At 40.6% G+C, this 21,366-nt stretch overlaps 1 protein-coding gene across 3 annotated transcripts in view; it reads right to left on the bottom strand.

The window, feature by feature from the left end:
- LOC147261685 (voltage-dependent R-type calcium channel subunit alpha-1E-like) overlaps window positions 1-21,366 on the bottom strand; it is a 73,616-nt gene that overhangs the window by 13,210 nt on the left and 39,040 nt on the right. For all 3 annotated transcript variants that reach the window (XM_086203810.1, XM_086203811.1, XM_086203812.1), the window contains 21 exons: window positions 16,951-17,054; window positions 15,973-16,131; window positions 14,370-14,560; window positions 14,161-14,264; window positions 12,531-12,646; window positions 11,226-11,279; window positions 10,663-10,743; window positions 10,345-10,554; window positions 10,123-10,235; window positions 9,354-9,466; window positions 9,130-9,261; window positions 8,793-8,862; window positions 8,343-8,460; window positions 7,390-7,457; window positions 7,217-7,284; window positions 3,998-4,753; window positions 3,103-3,371; window positions 2,750-2,882; window positions 2,516-2,645; window positions 1,006-1,065; window positions 778-884 (listed from right to left, as the gene is read on the bottom strand). In XM_086203810.1, coding sequence (XP_086059936.1) covers window positions 778-884; window positions 1,006-1,065; window positions 2,516-2,645; window positions 2,750-2,882; window positions 3,103-3,371; window positions 3,998-4,753; window positions 7,217-7,284; window positions 7,390-7,457; window positions 8,343-8,460; window positions 8,793-8,862; window positions 9,130-9,261; window positions 9,354-9,466; window positions 10,123-10,235; window positions 10,345-10,554; window positions 10,663-10,743; window positions 11,226-11,279; window positions 12,531-12,646; window positions 14,161-14,264; window positions 14,370-14,560; window positions 15,973-16,131; window positions 16,951-17,054 — 3,156 coding nt within the window. The remainder of the gene's footprint in view (window positions 1-777; window positions 885-1,005; window positions 1,066-2,515; window positions 2,646-2,749; window positions 2,883-3,102; window positions 3,372-3,997; window positions 4,754-7,216; window positions 7,285-7,389; window positions 7,458-8,342; window positions 8,461-8,792; window positions 8,863-9,129; window positions 9,262-9,353; window positions 9,467-10,122; window positions 10,236-10,344; window positions 10,555-10,662; window positions 10,744-11,225; window positions 11,280-12,530; window positions 12,647-14,160; window positions 14,265-14,369; window positions 14,561-15,972; window positions 16,132-16,950; window positions 17,055-21,366) is intronic.

The raw sequence follows: 21,366 nt of genomic DNA, 5'->3' as shown, positions 1-21,366 counted from the left end.
TGGAGAATCTATGATGAGGTAACTCCAAAGTTTACCATCTTCACATTGTTTTATCTCCTGTCTGCATTTTAGGCATTAAACAGTGTATTATCTTTTTACAATGAAACGCTCCATTCATTTGATGTGCAACAGTTAATATCATGCTGGAACAAATGAGGTAAATCCAAATGACTAATTTGCATCTGCAAATGAACAAAGACATTTACCTTTTTTTAAATGCCAGGCTCTGTTTGGTGAGACAATACAAACAAAAACAAAATAAACAGAACACACAAAATGATAAATCAAGAAACATGGAATAGGTGATGTTTATGGGAAAAGTTTAGGGTTTTAGTGTGACTGAAATTTTTACCCCATCACATTCCTGGTAGCCCCAACAGAAACATCCACAGGAACAACAGAGAAAAGGTCGAGAAATAAAGAGAGATCAGAGCATCACAGCTATATTCACAACAGAGAAATTAACATACGGTACAGCTTTCTACCATACAACAAACATCATCACAATATATATATATATATATATATAAATATCAATCATGACACATTAAACACCCAAACGGAATATAAAATCCTGTTTTTTCTTCACATGATCGTGCATTCTTCCCTGTTGCAGTTGGCGAGCTTCCTCTTTGTCAATGGGGCAGAATGTATTTTTCGAAGTTGCTAAGTGTCTTTGAAGGACGGTCATATATAACAATAGTGTATGCTCCGGGATGATTTGCTGCAGTGAGTCAGTCTTTAGTCATCAACAGGCAGCACTATATAGTGACTCACGTCAGCGCAAAGGCAATCAAAGCTCCCACCACCACGATGAAGTCCAGGATGTTCCACATGTCTCGGAAATAAGAGCCGTCATGTAGAATGAGACCCTGATCGATCATCTGGAGGATGTACACACACCCACAAGGACACACACGGAGAAAAGGTTAACGCATACAGGCAGTGAACCCTCTGACACCAGTGATGTAACATTTTTAACAATACTGAGATCACGGTTCCCACCTTAATGATCATTTCAAAGGTGAACACTCCAGTGAAGACATAGTCAAAATAACGGAGGACCTGTGTACATTAAAAACATTTGAAAAAAAAAAACATCTTAAAGATACAGTCTGGCACACCAATTCACGCCTGGTAAACCTCCTATCAATCACATCTCATCAGTTTACTCTACCAGTCATCATGCCTCTTACACGTTCATGTTAGTTAACACATTAGTTCATTTTTTTTCAAAGTGAATTCAGCAGACAGCCTCCTGGCTTTGTAGGAGCTGATCTTGTTACTCCATAAAGACAATCAAAAACACAAGAGACGGTCTGCCACCTTGGACCCCCTATCCCCATTTTTACCAAAGTGTAAAAATATAGGAATTTCAGGTGAGTAATTTTGAAAATAGTTAATTGTAGTTTGCAAGTCAGGTGGCACGATGGTGCAGTGGTGGCACTGCCACCTCACAGTATAAGAAGGTAGAAAATGGATGCATAGATGGATGGATGGATGGTTTGCAAGTTACTATAAAGTAGACAGAGAAGCTCCTTCTAACCTGTTACTATCAGAATTAGCAGACTAGCGCACTATTGGACTGATTTTGACATTCAGACCTTGGAGGACAAAGTAAATAACAGAGGCGACATTCCACTACTTTCAAAAATGATGTTGAAACTGTTAGTTTACGTTTAAAACCCAGAATAATGCTGCCAAAAATAGACACTCTTTCTGTCTTCTCTCTCATCACAGCCAAATGCTGAGTTGATTCTAGTAGTTTGTGCTTATTTGGTTACTCTTGACACTTCTCATGATACTGAGTTGTGAAAACAAACCGCACAGCTATTTCCCTGGCAAACTGCTCATTCTCACCCTGTGTGTGTGTGTCTGCGTGTGTGTCTGCGTGTGTGTGTGTGTGTGTGTGTGTGTGTGTGTGTGTGTGTCTGCGTGTGCGCACGAGCCAGCAAATGTGTCAAGGCACTCTGTTGTTGATGGTGTTATGTCAACTTGAGATCAAACAGTAAACCTGAAGAATCTGAATTGAGCAAGAAGTTCATCAATGGCATTTTAGCCTGGGTATGTTGTTTAGAAGTCCGCTCCCTTTCAGAACTATATGTTAAAGAGAGTGTAAGTATTAAGAAGATTGTTTACTTGAAGGGAGATTTTGGATTTATTGAAGCAGGAAGTCGTCATCTATAGTGAGGGTCTTACCTTCAGGAGATGCGGGTCAGCTTGTCTTCCGGGCAGATCACGGGGAGCAACGGCTTTTTAGGGGGGCATTTATTTGGTGGATGAAACACATTTTTTTCAACAGAACCCCCCCCCCCCCCCCAGTTGGTAGGACTACATTTGGAATGTTCGCGGAGAAGCACGATTAAATTATTTATGTGTTCCTACGGGATACATGTATGTAAATACTGGACAACCAGCGGCGCTCTGACACGTTACAATTCAACACAATATTAACCTCTCATCCCACTATAGATAACGAGAGAAACATCATACTTCAGTTGCAGTTAGATTTTACCTTGTTCCTGTCTGAACTGGTACACACAGGATCCTCAGCAGCCAGCGCAATGCTGCTCGCCACGATGACAAGCAGGATTGTCATCTCAAAGTAGCGTAACGTAACCACGTAGTGGCAGATTCTTCTGATACTGCACATCGGAGAGGAGGAAGGGGAAACATAGAATGAAAAATCAGCAAAAACTACCTCTTTCCTTTGATAAGGCGCGATTTTGAGTGATTGTGAGCATTTTACGGGTTAGAGGCCTTGAAGATGAACATGCTGTCAGGAGCTACAGGTTTGGGGGGAAGTGGGGGCTCCTCTTCCTCTGTGTCTTCCTCTCTCTCGGTCTGCTCAGAGTGGTATGCCTCCAACTCTTTACTGTTCACTACAACCCAGATAGAGATGTGAGAGGACAGGGTTTAGCTGTCCACGGGCACCGTGTGAGTCAGAAATACAATGGATTAACAAAAATGACTAAGTGTGGTCCTCTGAGCAGATGTCAGAACACCTACACACTCTGATACCGAGTGATACTGACACTAAATCCCACTTCATGGTGCAGAGTAAAGGCGTGTGGCAACAGTGGGCAGTGATCACAGCGATACCTGTCATGGGTGTGAGCTCCAGCAGTGGTTGTGCAGACATTTCAATGGCCACGCATCCCTCCAGCTTGGACTTGTCACGACTAAGGGAACCGGGCCGGTTCTCAGATTCAGTGGCATGCACAGTAAACTCTGTAGCCTCTAAAGCAGCCTCCACTGGGATGTTTTGACAAAGAGGTTCATACTGGTCTGCATGCCCGCCTTCACCCTGCTCTGTCCAGGTGCAGTCCAGCAGCTGCTCACACCGAGGAGGGTCAGGAATCACGCCACCTCTGAGACAGGAAAGAAATGACAACTCAATTGAAATTCACACTAAGAACAAACTACGAACTTCAAATCAATTACCAAGTTTCTAACAACCTTTTCTTGTATTCTGATTTATCTGCTGGAGGTCAATTTGATCTGACATCCCACTGGACATTATCACCTGAGAGAAATTCCTCCCTCGAACTCAACAGGGCATCAAAATGACTATCTTTTTCGAGTATGAAATTCCCTCCCTCTCTGCTCCCGGTCAGAGCGGAAAGAGTGCCGTTGGAAATGTACACTTGATTTGAGAGTTTGTGTGGCTGCTGAAGCCTCTTTGGAATTCATTTTCACATGAAAAGAGCCTCTTCATAGCCAGTATGGATTAGATGAGTACAACAACACAGAACTCCTTCAAAATACATATGGGGATGTAATGTTTCTAGCCGAAACAGGACAACTGTCCTCCAAAATACGCACAAAGAGATGAAAAAGTCCTTCCAAGGGAAAATGTTCAGGGATATTTCAGATCTAATGAAGTTATCTGAAAAGGGCAGTACAAACATACTACAGTAGTTCAGAGTATGAGTATGTGGACTCTCTTATTCCTCTTTGGAAATGTACATCGTGTATAATACGAGAGCAGCCCTACCTGCCACAGTCTTCTCCAACATCTGCATAAGGGTTGGCGATGCAGGTCCCACCATCATCCTGCCCTCCTTCCTCAGACCTCTCTTCTCTTTCCTCTTTTTCTTCCCTCTCATCCAGTATCTTCCTCTCTTGGCTGAGCGACCGCCTGACCAGTGGTACCTCATGCTGTGTCTGGGCATAGTCCAGACTCTTGGCCTCGGTGCGAGCATCGCGGTGACGATGGCGTCTGTGCCTCGCGCCTTCTTCCGGCCCCTGAGTGGATCTGAACTTGCGGGCCATCCTGTGTCTGCCCCCTCCAGCAGTTCGATGGTTTGCTCCTCCAGGTTTCTCCTCAGTCAGGTTAACTAGTGGCTCGGCTGTTGGGGGCTCAGGTATGGGGATGGATATGGACATCGGGGGCTCAGGGAGGGGCATCCCAACTGACATAGGTGACTCGGGCAGGTGAGCAGGGCTGACCTCTGGGGAAAGAGCGGGGACGTGGTGGGCAATGGTGGGTGTTTCGATCGTGTCCTCAGTTGGGCTGCTGAAGAGCTCTTCTCTGCTCGCCATCTGGCGGCGTTTACGCAGCTGGTTGGCCCTCTGCTCCCAAACAGACATGTTAACCTTTCTCCTTCTCTCACGGCGGTTGGCGAAGGCGTTAGAGCCACTGAGGGGCTGCTCATCTGCCGCTCCTGTTGCGCTTTCCAGCTCATCTGGGAAGGCCGGCCGACCACGGTGGATGGCCCGTTTCCTGTATAGGTAGGGTCTTCTTCGCCCACTAAGGAGCACAAGATAAAACGCATCACTATGAGGCAGCAATAGACCCAAATTTAAAGGATTAGTGGGATATTTTGGAAAACATTTCCATTCACCATCTTGTTGAGAGTTAGATTAGAAGTTTGAAACCAAACATACTTCTGCCAGCAGCTTGTTTGCTTGGTTTAGCATAGCATAAAGACGAGGCAGAGGGGGAAATAGCTGGCCTGGATCTAAGGTGTTATATGCTGGACAGAATATTTCTGTAGACTCTGTTGGCTGTCTGGTACCTTTACAATGACCACAGGAAACAGTCCAACACATAACAGAACATGACATCATTAAAGGTGCTTAAAAGTTGATCGGCTAGATTGTTCTGCCAGCTGTTTCCCAGTTTTTCCAGTTTTTATTCTTAATAAGTTAACTGGCATCATATGGAAGTGACAGTAATGGTATCAATCTTCTATTCAAAATGATTATAACAATATTTTCCAAAATATCAAACTATCACTTTAAGAGACAGTTGGGAAAACATTAAGACTACTGTTCATACAGCAAACAGTTGTGCAAAAAATGCTAAAACAAGTAAAACTTGCAAGAGAAGGCCAGGCCTTTTCTGTTGAATTCATACTATCAATTAAACAGTTACAGAAATCATTTCCCATGAAAAATATGTAGAGTACTTCAAGCTAAACAATACAAATGCATCCAAAAATTAACAAAAAGAAGATACCTGAGAGATAAGGACAGATAAAAGATAAAGAGAAGAACAACCCACGAGAACAAAAAGGGGGAAGTGCAGGATTAACAAAACATCAAGAAAATAATCTCAATGACTGATTCGAGAAACGGGAGAAATTTTTGTGACACAGATGCATATACTTACTGGCAGTCAGATTCTTTTGTTGTCCATGTAATCAATGAGTGATTATTTGAAAACAAGACATTAGTGTTGTACAACATACACAGAACATTTCTTGTGACACAGCCCAAAATATGTAAAGAATTCCCAATCGTATATGTTTGAAAAGCTTGAAACAGGTACTTAATCATGAAAAATGCCAGCACATATGCATGAATTAATCAACGGTTTATAAAATACCCTTAAATATTATAGAGCGTAGGTTTTTATAGTCATAGTAATGACTGAATACCTTGATAGACAACATTTTGGTCAGTGCCACATAACAGTCATAAAACAGGACAACATGATGGAACCAGCAAAACACTGTAATCAACAGCAAAATCTGTTACTTGATAGCTGCAATGAATACAAGACTAACATTCAAATATGCAACAGACAAATGATACAATCAGTGTCACAACTACAGAGTCATAGTAACAAAGTCTACCAGTCATCAAAGTGACAGTTTTGGGATTTGCGTGTTCGGTTTTGTTTTCGCCAACAGCTGACTGGTTAGCTAGCCTGTGCTGCTAAATCAACAACCAGGGATGTAAAACTCTTAGGATGTGAAATTCGTCATTCAATATTTTGACATCCTGATGTAAGTTTTGATCATAAAGATGCCAGAAATAATAATAGTAATAATGCAAGTATTTATGTTGATGAATTGATAAATTCAATAAATAAAACACATTATACTCATCACTGAAATAAGAAAATGTATAGTTCGTCAGCAGAATTAGTTGTCAAGCAATTTTCAAGGCTCTACAGGTTGATTTGTGTGAGCTCAAATCTGTGGCTGCCTGAAACAAATAAAGCAGTCAAAACATATTCGATCAAACCTAACACACCAAACGCAAAGTTCATAATAATGTTTTAAAACATGCAAAATAATGTCAATCTTCAAACCAACCACATCATTGTTTTAAGAAATAATCACTAACGCCCTCGACGGTCGTGTAGCCATTTTTCTTCCCTGCAACAAACCTGATCTGTGTCGCCACCGTGACACTGTAGTCATTACCAGGAAATCGGACACACTCCAAAGTGTGTCTCCTCCCATTAGAGTGACACATTGAGACTTCCCACTATTCCCAAAAACCTTTAAAAATACCTCCTGCCCTCCTCTGCCCAACTTACTGGATCATTAGACCTGTGGGAAAGCCATCAGGTCACTGCGAGGACGAAAGTTCATCACAATCAGAGGCTGAGCCAGAGGGAGTTTCAGTGATGCTGCTGAAGAGGTTCAGAGACTCAATACAAACAACCAATAATCCCATGAAGGTTACAGGACAGTCCCAGTAGTTTAAACCTGTGCCCTATCGTGCTGTTTTTGGGGGCTAAATGACAGTAACAGTTAATGGAAAGAGATCGTTATGACTAGCAACTGTGACACAGCTGCAATAGGGCATTGGTGTTTGTTCCTTCCACTAAGAGGCTCAGATTGTTACTAAAAGGGTCTGACAACCTGCTCCAACACGTTCTTCCACTTTTAATGTATAATTTGATGAAGAGAAGAGATGAACTGTGAATATCTCATCCTAATATGGGAATTTTGTTTGACGTTAACCAATAACTTACTCTGATATCAAGCCATCTCTTCCTCTCGCGTACCGCTGGTTGAAGAATTCCTCCTCCTCCTCTTCATCCTGACAAACGCACATCCATAACATTTTCACTTGTGTATGCTGTCATCAGCGAGGCACGCGAATAGCCAAGCAGCCAAATCATTTTCAAATGAAAACAGTTCAAACCTTAGTCAGTTCCTGTGCATTGGCCAAATTATCCACGGCGATGGCCAAAAAGACGTTAAGCAGTGTGTCTATCATGAAGACAGTTAAGAGCAAACATTCTGCTAGGAGCGTGCTAACACTTTCCAAAACTACCAGCCATTCACTGTGCTAAGCTAACTAGCGGTCAGCTGTTGTCTGTGGATCTCTCACACCTTCTCCTCGTCTGACTCTAGGGAGGATGGATATATAGCATACAGAAAAGATATAACCAATGTGTTAAATTCTACTAATAATTACTTTACCAAAAAAAAAACTGTCTTAAAAGTACATATTATTATTCCATAAAGATGTTACTTTTCCTTTTTCATGGCTTTGTGACTCCAAAATGCAGACAGAGCCAGCTATGTATATTTAGCTTGAAGTTAATGGGGACTGATGACTGACATTAGCAAAACTGTCCAAAAATATCTCACACTTGTTCAAGGTAGCACCAAGTGTGAAGGGTAAAAGTTTGTTCTTATTTCAAATCAACTGTATGTGGATTGGAACATAAACGTTGTTAGCCCTCAGTCTCCATTAGCTTTAAGCTATATATATATATATATATACGTGGCTGGCTCTCTCTGCATTCTGAAGTAAAAAAGACGTGATGCAGGAGGGGAAAAAAAAAATCTGACACCTTGATACCCATTTGTGAGAACTTGAGGCCAAAAAAAAGGCAAAATACACTTTTTGGGTGAAGTATTCCTCAAAACTATCCTCTACTGTATAAATCATTCAAAATGAATCAGCATGAACAGCAATCCAGTAATTGTATAGCTTTGTATGAATACTTGGTGACTTCAAGACAACATTAACATTTCTACACCCTGGTATTTATACTTGTGTTTGAGTGATGAACTTCTTATAACTGGGCACGAACTGGTATTTGTTATCAGAGCTCCGTTGTCCCTTTTGGGGCTCAATAAGGATACAATTTCCAAACAGAGTGAGCACAATGAAGTAGATTGATGACCACATGCCGTACTGTACGCCACCCTGAGAGCGAATTCCATTGTACATAACTTCATTCCAGTCTTCACCGGTCAAAATCTGCAGGTAAATGCATAGATTATTGGTATAAATAATAACACAGCTCAGGGAACATAAAATATCTCATGTCTACAAACCAGTAATGACAATATTTGCCACTAAAACACTCCTTCACAGCGGATTGTAGCAGATCAGATGTGGATTCCTCCACGTTTCGCTTGTCTGATATTCATGTGCGCATATGTGTGCATGGATGTGTGGGAAGACCGTGGAGGCAGGGGGTGGAGAGCGAGTGAGCAGAGTTGTTTAATCTGTGCCTGGGGTGAGAAATATCCCAGGGTGCAATGTGTCATGGAGAGCAGGCAGAATGAGGGGATCTGTGGGAGCCAAACCTGAAACACTGTCATGATGGCAGCTGGAAACGTGTCAAAGTTGGTGGGAGTGTAATCTTCAAAGATGAACCTAGAGGGGAGGAAGATGGAAAGCAGGGTCAGATATGACCAAGGAAGAATAGGAGGAGGAAGAAGAGGAGGAGGAGAATGCAGAGCTATTTTCATGCAGACTTGTCATTTCCCTTCTTCTTATCAAAGATGAAGAAACTGCTGTTCAATTTGCAGGTTTGTAGAAAACGCTTCAAACCCTGACGTGTTTGTTTCTTTTTTCTTAAATGAAGGTTTAATATGCAAATGAACAGAAATGAGGTGAAAATGTTAGGACGTCCTTTCTTACCTTCCACCAAAAAGCTGCATCCCCAGCAGAGCGAAAACCACAATAAAGAGGAAGAGAAGAAAAAGCAAGCTGATAATGGACTTCATGGAGCTCATGAGGGACACAACCAAGTTCCTGAGAGATGCCCAGTATCTGATGAGGAAAGATCACATGGTTTGTATGTACTTTTACTCTATAGGCCAGGTCTAGTGCAGCTACAGAAACAGTCTTGGTGTCCCGCTTACTTGGTTATCTTGAAAATTCTCAGTAGTCTCAACGCCCTCAGTACGCTGATGCCGAAAGACATGCCGGGTCGGAAGAAGCCCCAAACCACCTCGAAGATGCTGCCAACAATAACCTGCAACAAATCAGACACATGCGCAACTTCTTAAGAACATGTGAGAATTAGATGAGAGTGGGAGCTGGGCTGGACATATTTTGGAGGTGTAAGGTGACAGCTGTAGTCAAAGTGCTTGTCTCAAGACTGAAAAAAAGTGAATCATAAACGCTCTCAAGCTCAGACAGCTAAAGCTGCAACTCAAGGCTCAACCAGAGGTTTTCAAGCTTCGTTTAACTTGTCTGTCATGTTTTTAAAATTGTTTGGATTAATGTGTTCACTTTTTTTTAAAAGTCATATTACTTTGTAATATGAAGTGTGATGATATCCATGGCAACAACTATAACCTAAACACCTGGACAAAAATATTAATAAAGAGCCAGAGGAAGTAGAACACGAAAAGTAGCATTGGATACAGTTTTCTTCAGTATTTATGTGAAGTGCTGGTGTTAACATTTTCATGTGGTAAGTGAATGTGCTGGAATGGTTTGCTTTCTGATCAAAAATACCACAACAAATAATTATTGAAGGAAATATCACAAATATTTGCTCCTTTCTGGTTATTATAACGATCCAAATTCCTCATTTTGGCATTCAAATTTCTGATTTAAAAGAGAGAATCTCCAGAGGTGTTTAGTGTTCTTGTAGTATAGGAAATCAAAACAGAAGAACCTCACCCCACAGTCGAAGCAGTTGAAAGATGAATGGAAGTAGAGCCGGAAACCCAAACCATACATTTTTAAAAACATCTCAGCCAAAAAAAGTCCCAGGAAAACAAACTCTGCATAGTCTGGCGATGAGAGAACAAGAAAAAAAGCAATTATCATTGTAAAAACTGGACTACTCCTCAACTACTGAAGTGCCAAAATGTGAAGAGCACAATGAAAAGAGAAACCCACAAAGGAAGATGGTCAGCCAGTCGGGCTGGTTGTGGTGGACGATAGCCACACAGATGGTGTTGAGAGCCACCAAACTGAGCACCATCAAGTAGAACGTGTCCGTCTTCACCATGCGGCGGATGGAGATGCGTAGCATGCGCTCTTTACGCCGCAGGTAGGCTGCAGGTCCACGGCGACCACTTCGGAAGTTCATCCTGGATCGCGACATGCCTGCGAGCGCAGAGGACAATTTAAAGAAGACAGGATTGTGAACCTGGTCACAGGGAGATTAAAAATATACAATTTAGTTTGAAAGACATTAAAATGTTGTTCACTCACTAGCTGTCGACATGTCCACATATTTGTCGTCCCCCGGAGCTCCTCGGCGTGCACCAGTTTTCTTACTCGCTCGCTTTAGCACTAATATTGTATACAAAAACATGTTTAATGAAGTTCTCAATAAATTTGAATAAATGCATGTTAATTAAACAAGGAATTCAACTTAAACTGTGTTTCATAATGCATGTGGAGGTCAATGAATCACTGACAGTTAAAAAAGACGATAGGTATGCTATAAAGATATGATACATGCAGCATAAACACTTTAGTTCTGTTATTCGTACACTTCATCTACAGCCACTTACAGAAGGAGAAAACAGAAGCTCTGTTTAAATTAGCATTCAATTTCAAGTGTTGCTGTGGTCAGTGTTGCCCACAGATAAGTTCATTCCACCAGGGAACATTACTGTAATCTGTATTGTAGCATGAGGGATGTTGCTATGGTTACTTACAGCTTGCACAATCATTTAGGGAGGTGGTTAAGCTGTTGACTGGAACTGCATCTGACACATGCAGATATATGATTTTCACAGAGCCCCATCATCCCAGATGTGTGAGCTTACCATCTAATGGTGATCTCCCTGAATTTTTGTTCTCCTCGGCAAGCATCACCTCCTCTGTAATACAATCAAATTGGAGATTATACACAGACCTGCTTTAATCAGGGCAAAATTCAAATTGTGAGACGCTGATGTTTACATGGCAGGGTTGTGTACGTCTCTGGATGTCTGCTATCATTTACAGGGAAAAGCCAGAGTGATGTAAATGCTGCTTTCAGAGGCCTGTGTGACCTTCTTCATAGAAGTAGCTCTTATTCTTGCTCTCTCTTTCCTGTATCTCCCCTCGCTTTTCTCTCTCTTCCCACACTCACCCACATCCACGGCCGCAGAAAAAAAGCACAGTTCCCTCTCACAAACAGAAACTCACACAGACACGCATGTAAACACACAAACACACACAGTTCTCACACGCGTATGTACATGCACACAAATTTAAGTCAGTGAGTCAGTATCACCTTTTTCTCACCCTCTACTAGCGTGGGAGACTAGCGATTGCCATTGCAGCGCTGTGTTTGCAACTCAACACAGCCACTCAGGTCCAAAAGCTCTGAAAGAGTCTGCAGTCAAAGTGATCTCTTTTCAAAAGCTGCTAGAAAAAAGATTGACCGATAAACTGGTGAATTATCTTTGGTTCTGTCTCACAAGGTTAAAAATGGCATTTAGATAAAATGAAAGAAATGGTTCAAAGATCTGTTCACTTCATGTTGAAGGTCAGATGAGAGGACTGATACCAATGATACGTCCTTAAATATCATGCTAAGAGATGGTGAACTCAGCTTTACTTAGCTTAGCATTAAGACTGGAAATGTTTAACCCATTTGAATTACATAAATACATCTACCAGCACTTCTGATGCTCCCTAAATTAGTAAACATATCATACATATGTTGAACTCAAACTGAGGAATTAAAACTATGTGCATTTGTGAATTTGAATTTTTAGCTTTTCATGTTGTCATGCGTTCAACTACTTATTTACTGGATTCCTGCCTGTAATTTTGCGTACAGACCTAAAAGCAATGCTTGTTCTTCTCATTCGTAATAATTAGTAAGCGAGTGATTACTTTAAATAACGAAGAATTCTATTAAGTTCTTGACATTTTTATCAAATGTGTGAAAGAGTAAGTCACGACAGATCACCCAGACCAAAAACCTATCAGATGGCAACAGTTTTATGGCACTAAAGATGACAGCTATTTAGGGATGATGCAATTGATAATTAAAAACTCTCATCATGACTCCAAGATCATGTGTGACCTTGTCGATGGTGAGTGTGCTGCTGATGTGAAGGTATCCAGCTGACCAGTACCTGCCCTGTCTATCCAGGCTCGGTACCCGTTCAGTTCTCTTTCCACCTGCTGCTGGCGCCGCAACTTCATGAAGGCCCGCCTGTTCTCCACCCTCTCTCTCTCCTTGGCAAATTCTCTGAAGAGGGAAGCATAAAAGCCGGAGGAGGGACAGGGTTATTGATTTGCAAGTCTTATTCCCAAGTGAGTCTTTACACTGGAGTCCTGAGTCAAGTCTCAAGAACGACACCTGATGCACGCAACGCAATTTGGGTTTAAAAGATGTTCTTCCACCATAGCAGTGACTACTACGAGAATATAAAATGTAAAAATGTGTAACGAACACATTTACTGTTCTTTGTTAAACCATAAGACTAACGTTGTTAAATGACTTCTTAAGCCACTAGCTCAAAAGCAGGAACATATTAAAGTTAATAAATCTTTTAATCTGCACCTACCAAATCTATGAAGGTTAAAAAATCCTTGGAATTAACGAAGCTTCTTGCATCCACCAGATCTAAAGCAAGAACAATGCCTTTTTAAGATTGATATACATTTTACTATGCCTTTATTAGCAGTTAACTAACTTTACTAAGACTTATTAAGCTATGCTTTGGCTTTTTTACTAATTGGATCTAAAGTAAGACCCTATTAAGGTTAATAAATCCTTTATTATGGTCTTATTAATAGTTACCTCAGCTTCTTACACCTAGCAAGCCGTGAAAGTTATTGGATCTAAGGCAAGAACAATGCCTTATCAAGGTTAATATATCATTCATTTTGCAATTAATGAACACATACGTAGTTTTATTAACATATAATAATCATCTTATGAAGATGTATGGGGCCTTATTACCTACTAATGAATGCTTATAACAAGCATAATATATATATTATGCTTGTTATAAGCATAAGTTACACATATATATATGTATATATATATATATATATATATATATATATATATATATATATATAAATATAAATGCATAATAATAGAAAACATTACCCTTCCCTTTTTTGATTTGCTTGATTTTGCTGCTGGGCCAGCAGCAACTCATACTTATCTAACTCCTCTTGTATGAGCTTTATGTAACACGTACAAGCAAAATCTTGTATAAATGTGGCATAGTATCGCATTGGTTGAACATGCTGCTCTAGTCTTACAGCACATCAAAACAAATGTCACCGAAATAGACATGCTCATGCTCAAACCATTATTCAACCATTTCTCATGTGGTCGCCAGTGAAGCCACAAAATGTCAAAACACAAAAAAAGATACCAAAAAAAACACAGTTGCCACAGGATGTGAGCAAAACAAAAAAAAAAAAGATAATAAGAGGGATTTAACTCAGACCATATTGAAAACTTGTGTAAGGTTTTATAGTTTGGGGGAAACACTTCTTGAGTTACTTTTTGGACACAAATAGTGAGCAGTGTCGGTTCTCTGATCTGCCATTTATTAAGATTTCACACAAAGAAGCAACAATTTATCAGTTTCACACCAAAACAGTTGCACGTCAAAATGGAGTCGTTAGTCTTTTTTATTCATTGAGTATGAAGTCATCAAATTTGTGACTGGAGTCTATGTCATGTGAGTTGAGTCCACACCTCATCACCAACATTCCACACACAGGAAGTGTCAGGCTCACCCAGACAGGACACCCAACACCAGGTTCAGCACGAAGAAGGAGCCAATAATGATGAGAGGAATGAAGTACATCCAGTTCCACGTGGGGCCCAAGGCATCATTGGTCTGGAATAACATTTTCATCCTTAACAATCAAGATATTAAACATGTACAAACGCAATCAGTGTGACGTTTATGGGGTTTATTAGTCGACTTGACCGTCAAACTCACATTATAGAGAACAGCAGTCCATCCCTCCATGGTGATGCACTGGAAGACGGTGAGAACAGCAAACAGGATGTTGTCGAACTGGGTGATGCCGTCATTGGGGCCGATCCAAGTGTCGTTGCAGTCGTATTTCTCTGGACATTTCCTCACGCCACATGCGAAAGCCAACTCTGATGAGTCAACAGTCTCATTGTCTGTGCAAGAGAAGAACACAGAATGGTTAAAAAAAAAAAAAGTATATATATACATATATATAATGTGTATATATATATACATATATATATATATATATATATATATATATATATATATATATACATACACACACACACACACACACACACACACACACACACACACACACACACACACACACACACACACACATATATATATATATATAAATGGGGCCTGGCGGACAGTGTGGCATGCGAGTGCGGTGACCCTGAGCAGACTGCCAACAATATAATCACCACCTGCCCCTTGTACAGACCATCCTCGGAAGCCAGCCTCTTCAACCTAGGACCCAAAATGCTGGCATGGCAACGCAACACCGAGTTGGACGTCTGACATTACACGAAAGAAGATGAAGTGTAGGCAGTGGGACGATTCACCACCAGCAGTCTGCAGCAGCTGCCCTCACCCTCTGACCCTCTGACTCACCCTCTGTTAAGTAATATAGATTACTTAAATATACAGTTATGGAGTATCTGGCAAAATACATTTATTGGGTACAGTATTGTTTTAAAAGATTAGTTAGTTTTTTTGATACAGAAATGCTATTCTGGTTGCACAATGTTTCTGTAAATATTTATTATATTTTTTAAAAAGGAAAACACGAGTTAAAGGGTTGAAGGAATCGTTTTTGAGGTTATATTCTAATCAAATTCTAACGAATAAATATTATTATGGATTTTCATATGCCATGTAAAACTACGTAATTTGATTTAGTTTTAATTTCAGTTATAGTGTTTTATCACAACTTAAAACACTGCAGTTCGTTATTTCAGGCCATTTTTGAAAAAAAGTTGGGGGCTGACAGTAAATGCTATTGTGTGGTTAGTGATTACAGAGTCATAATAATTAAGCAGTAAATAAATCAGCCAGCAACAACTCTAATAATAATACCTTTGAGCTCTCTGTTATTCGAACAAAAGCCAGAGTTTCTCGTACAAAGATTTTCACACCCTCCGTTTGAGAACAATTAGTGAACCACACACTTACAGATAATGATAAAGGAACTAAAAACAATGTAACAGGACAATATTCTTCTGAAAGCACTGGGTATGTGATGGAAGCAGGTGTCGCTCAGCACAGGAGGTAAATCTGCCCACAGATGGTGAGGTGGTCAAGCCAAAATCCACCACAACATATTCAAACTGACACGAGACACGTCCTCCACGACTTATCACTAGAAGGTCCTGATTTATTGTTGTCAGAGCAAAACAGTGATGACTGACTCTTAGCGGCTGATACCACACAGTGCCTTTAATTTTGTTTTCTCATTTATTTCCAGTTTACAAACTAAATTGATATGTAAAAAATATGTGAAGGTACACACTTGGTTTACATGCCGCACTGTATGTTTGGTATACTTGAATCGTACCTAGGATGTCGAAAGATGCCAAGCAAGTGTGGTGAAGCTTGCCGCTGTAGAACTCCAGACCAATAATGGCAAACATGAGGATGGCGAAGAACAAGAGGAGGCCGATCTGGAGCAAAGGGATCATGGCCTTCATGATGGACTTGAGCACAATCTGCAGGCCTAAAGGTTTTCACAAAAACAAAAGCGCAAGCATGAACACAGCGCCCCTTCCACAGTGGCGGTGCTCCATTCTGGTATGCAAGGTGCCAAACAGCTCATTAGGAGAATTTAGCAGTTCAGTGGTTGTTCAAGGACAATGACAACAAAGCAGAAACCTTCAATAGACGGTCAGTCTTCCTCCTGAGCCATGACACCGATGCATGTGTAGCTATAAGGTGAGAACTGACTATGAAGAGTATGCCTTGTAGTCACCTACTTAACAAATGTACTAATCTATACATGATTTTATTTTCAGTGATGCTATAAACATGAGTATATACAGTAATTTCCTTATAGTTAATTAATACAATGATAAATATTTATTAAGGCTTAATTATGGTAAAATAATGCTTATAAAACATGTAGAGGATAAAGGATCAGTCAAGTTGGTCATAGTATTGTACTTAACGACATTTCTATCAACCACATGATAGAACAGTGTAAAAACAGACATTTGTCAATGCCTATTCTTGTATTAACTGTTTGCCAGTGCTTGTGTTCCTCACTCCCCATTGAGGCGCTTTGCTAAATTGAAAAATCAGCTCCTTTTCAAAATGTAGCAATGAATCAAAAACATACTTTGTGATCCTGAAATTGTTTTCAGAAAACCGTCATGATTTTATTTAGTGAAAAGAATTTTTTTTTGTATCCACCTCACATGCACTCTGAAACATTGTAAGATCTTGATGATATTGTGAGGTTTAGGACTTCTTATCAATTGGTTCGACAACCAATTTAGATTTTTGGATGGGCAGGATTACAGGTCTGTGAAGGACTCACTGGGGATGCCGGAGACGAGTTTGAGAGGTCTCAGGACTCGCACAGCCCTCAGGGTCCGAAGGTCCACAGGGATGTTCATGTGGGCACCGGCGGTGGCCAGGATCCTGGAGACCAGAGCAGGCACTCGTTGTTATATGTCCTTTATTAGACCGTTGAATTCGTCAGCATTATTTGTGGAGGCTTATCAGTGACATTTGGGTTAAAATAGAAAATATGCAACGGGGACATAACAAAATAGATCTATCTGCAGCTGGTGGCTAAATCAAGCATAAAGCCTCTCTTTTCTTTCTTGAGATTAATGTTAACAAAAAGTAAAGGCCAGCTCACAGAGGTTTCACCTAAAAGGAAAAAAAAGCAAATGATAAAACTATCTGATGTCATGGAGACGATGCTACAGCTGGTGAATGGTACAGCATACCCATTTAATACACCAGAGCTGCAGACATTAACAGTATAGCGAGAGACAAAGAATGCACAGCTACATTCACCTGGCAGGCATTTCTACTCACATCTGCCCACGCACTTTGATGTCCCTCCACCTACACGCAAACACTGGAAAAAAGCATTCACCAGCAGGAGCTCTTGACAGCCAATACACATCAGCATACACCGGAAAGCAGCGAGCAGATTTCCACTTAGTAAATTGTTTGTTGCTACTGCATGTGTTTGCAGTGTTTGGATAAATCATCCTGGTATTAAAAAAGAAACAAAAAAATAAAAAACCCAAACCTACATGTCAGTTGAATAGCAGTTGAGTCACATTCATTAATTCTGTCACTGATGGGAGTCAATACACGATATAAAACTCTGTAAAGTCATATTCTAAATGAGTTGTGAAGCTAATCCCACAATCATATGTCTGCATTCATCAGTCTCCCTCTGACCCACATACACACACATATACAAATATATATAAACTTGTAAAATGTGTGTGTGTCTGTGTGTGTGTATCCATGTGTGTGAGTGTGCGTGCGCGCATCTATCCATGTGTGTGTGCATGTGTGTGCGTGCGTGTGTGTGTGTGTGTGTGTGCGTGTGTGTGTGTGCATGAAGGGGATAGAAAGCACATGGCAGAAACTCAAGTGTGGGCCCACGCAGAATCTCTCCTGAAAGCAGTGGGAGTGAGAGAGGCAGAATGAGCGAGTGAGTGAGTGAATAAGTGAGGCATGTTCACTCTGTAATGTCCTCAAAGCTCCTGGTCAGTATCACTATGTTTGTTTGGGTCCTTTTCTTACAAGGATTTTCCTTATTGTTTATATGTACAGTACACTAATATTTATAATATATAGAGTTATACAGTTCATGGTTCCTGCTATAAAACGCATATATATTTGTGTGTGTGTGTGTGTGTGTGTGTGTGTGTGTGTGTGTGTGTGTGTGTGTGTGTGTATGTGTGTATTTGATCAGGCATTAAAAGATACTGGGAGAACTGAGGTAAATGACAAAGGTATAAGACAGTGTACATAATAAATCTAACAGTTGAAGATCTACTCACCCCATAGGCCATTGGAAACAATATTTTAGATGACATTTTCTGACCAACTCACAATTTTGCTGTTGCTAGATGCTGGATGTCAATTAATATATAAATGATGACAGGAGCTCAAAATGGCCAGCAGTTACAAAATCAGTAAATATATCCAGCTCCAGTCAACCAATCAGAGGATTGTTAGTAATTTTCAATCAGGCTACAAGTAAAACCTGTTTACTTAAAACAAGGTTGATACATAAACTCGAGGCATCTATCGGAGCAGATACCATCAATTCACTATCTGCTGGCTTGAGGCGAATGAGCCCACGGTGGATAATCAGCTCCTCTATGGAGAATTAGACTGGGATTTTACTTCCCAGAACCTCACTGTTGAGCTCTGTAGGGCCTTTTCACAGCAGCCATTTTGACAGGTCGTGGCAGGAAAAAAGCAGATGTAATTTATAATATTAATTATGGCCCTGTTCCATTTAGGTGAGCAGAGGCCTGGTATTGCTGTGAGTGTGAGAGTGAGTGTCAGTGGAAACAGCCTTCAAACCAAACACACTGAACAAGAGCAGCAGCAGCAGCAGTTTCAAGGTTGTGCAGCTATTCAGCAGAGACTCCTTCAAAATTAAAGCAAACATTCTGTCTGCTTGTGGCAGCTCATGAGTCATCTCTACACACACTCAGAGGTCATTTTCTTTTGTTTAGTTTATAAATTGTTTTCCTGTTGGAAACAAAATTCAAAAAATCCAGCTGCAGTCTTTCAGTATCCTGTATTATATCAATGCAAAATACAGAATGCACTTGAATTACTGCACGGACCACTCTGCATTAAGACTTTTTTCTTTTTTTAAGATAAATACAGGTGGGCAATAAAACAGATTTTCACAGATTGGATATCTGTTTACAAGTAAGGAGCAGTCCCACATTGATTAATGGAACTTGGAGCTTTTGTCTCTACTGGGAACTTTTGATTAACAATAAATGACTTTTTGTGGGGTTCCGCAGAGTTCAATTCTTGGTCCTGTTTTATTCAGTCTCTACATGCAGGACTCAGTAAGTCTTCCCATTTGCCCAGGGCCAGTATAAAACGGCATGTTGAACAAGTATGGTGAGCAATTAAATTACCCATTCAAAGTGGTAAACTACAGTGAGACATGGCAGGGAAAACATGAAGTAATCAGTTTTGAAGTCGTGGGTTATTTTGCTTCTTTAGCAAGACTTTTTCATTTTTTGGGGGCAGTTGCTTTTTTTTGTCAGAATTGCACCAAAATGTTTTCACACTATTCATTTTTCTCAAGTTCATCACTCTCTTGCAAGGGGGTGGCATGGCTCAGAGGTAGAGTGGCCATCTAGCAACCAAAGGGTCGCTGGTTCGATCCTCACTTCCCCCAGTGACCATGTCCAAGTATCCTTGAGCAAGATACTGAACACCTAATTGCTCCTGATGGCCCTGCGACAGACTGGTGACCCGTCCAGGGTGAACCCTGCCTCTCACCCAATTTCAGCTGGGATAGGCTCCAGCCCCCTGTAACGGATAAGCAGTACAGAAAAATGGATGGATGGATGGATGGATACTCTCTTTCATGATTAAATGTTTGTGAAACTGTGTTTTAATAGTACTGCATCAGTAACATACTTGAAACTTTCATAAAGGCCCATGCAAAACCTCATAGTACGTAATAAATAGCAGCAAAACAAAAAACCCAATGAAACTCAGGTTGACTACACACACACACGCGCTAGTGCACACACACGCACACACAGACACACACACACACACACACACACACACTCACGCACTGCTCTACAGATTCAGCTCTACCAATCCAGCAGCAAGTTATTGTTTTCGTACTGAGATACGAATCTCTTCCTCGTTGGCTCTTTACATGGAGCACTGTTGCTCAGTATTGTACCAATCTGGCTCTGGAGAGGCTGATTTCATTACATGCACAGAATGCAGCCTCTCCCACACACCTCCACCTACACTACCAAAAAACTACCCTAATCAGCCGCATCACGTTGCTCACCACCTAAGCACAGATTTGCATATGGTAATGACCAGCTGAAACACCACCAACATCACTTTCATGTCTCAATAAATAAATAAACTAACAAATGGCAAGAATAATATTGTTCTGTTGAAGTGAGATTATCTAAACAGAGGCCTTTATTCACTATTAGTCATAGAATAAATGGTTGGGTGTATGTTTTCCCAATGAAACCCACCTGGGACTGTAAGCTGTGGTTTATTCAGTTAAATTATGAGAACAAAATGAGAACTGAGACCACAGCCGTCCTTTAAAACTCCAGACTTAATTCATGTGATGCTGACAGGTTTTTGCAATTTAACTTTTATTCCTGAGCTTAGTCACGAACACGCTTGTAACCACTGTCAGATGCTACTTGCCTCTATAATTCAAAGGTAATTCAAGGTAGCCCCGCACTAAAGCAAACCCTCCTTTATCAACTATTTTACTCTAAATGGGACCATAATTTATGAATTATGTCATTAAAAAAAGTCTTGAAACTTGAGGCTGTAAGGACATGAAGGAAATGAATATTGAGGTAATAAATCAAGTGTGAAGAAGGTTCATTTTCTCATGGAAAGACAGAGTACCATGATGTAATTTTGTAGTCCAACCCCAAAGTTGGCATGGTCAAAGTCTCCCTTGATCCAAAGCCAGTGGGACTTTTACAGTGGATTGTAGATTTATGCTAAAAATAATCTTTGCAGCATAACAAATATTTATGAGAATTACATGTTTAGTTCAGCCAGATAAATGCAAAGCTAACATTATGCTACAATGAAACTACTTGCGCTTCATCTGCTCTCAGCGGTACATCGGTAGTCTGGTTTAGCCACTTGTTCGCAACTGTTAAATGCTTCACAAGTCACAAATATTGTATTCGCTGGTGTGTTTTATTCCACGGAACAAAAT

The sequence above is a fragment of the Aulostomus chinensis genome, chromosome 5 (assembly GCF_037954235.1).
Source record: "Aulostomus chinensis isolate RoL2024-O1b breed Wild chromosome 5, RoL_Achi_v1.0, whole genome shotgun sequence".
NCBI lineage: Eukaryota > Metazoa > Chordata > Actinopteri > Syngnathiformes > Aulostomidae > Aulostomus > Aulostomus chinensis.
Note: the sequence above shows the minus strand (reverse complement) of the source record. Positions and strands in the feature narration are given on the sequence as shown.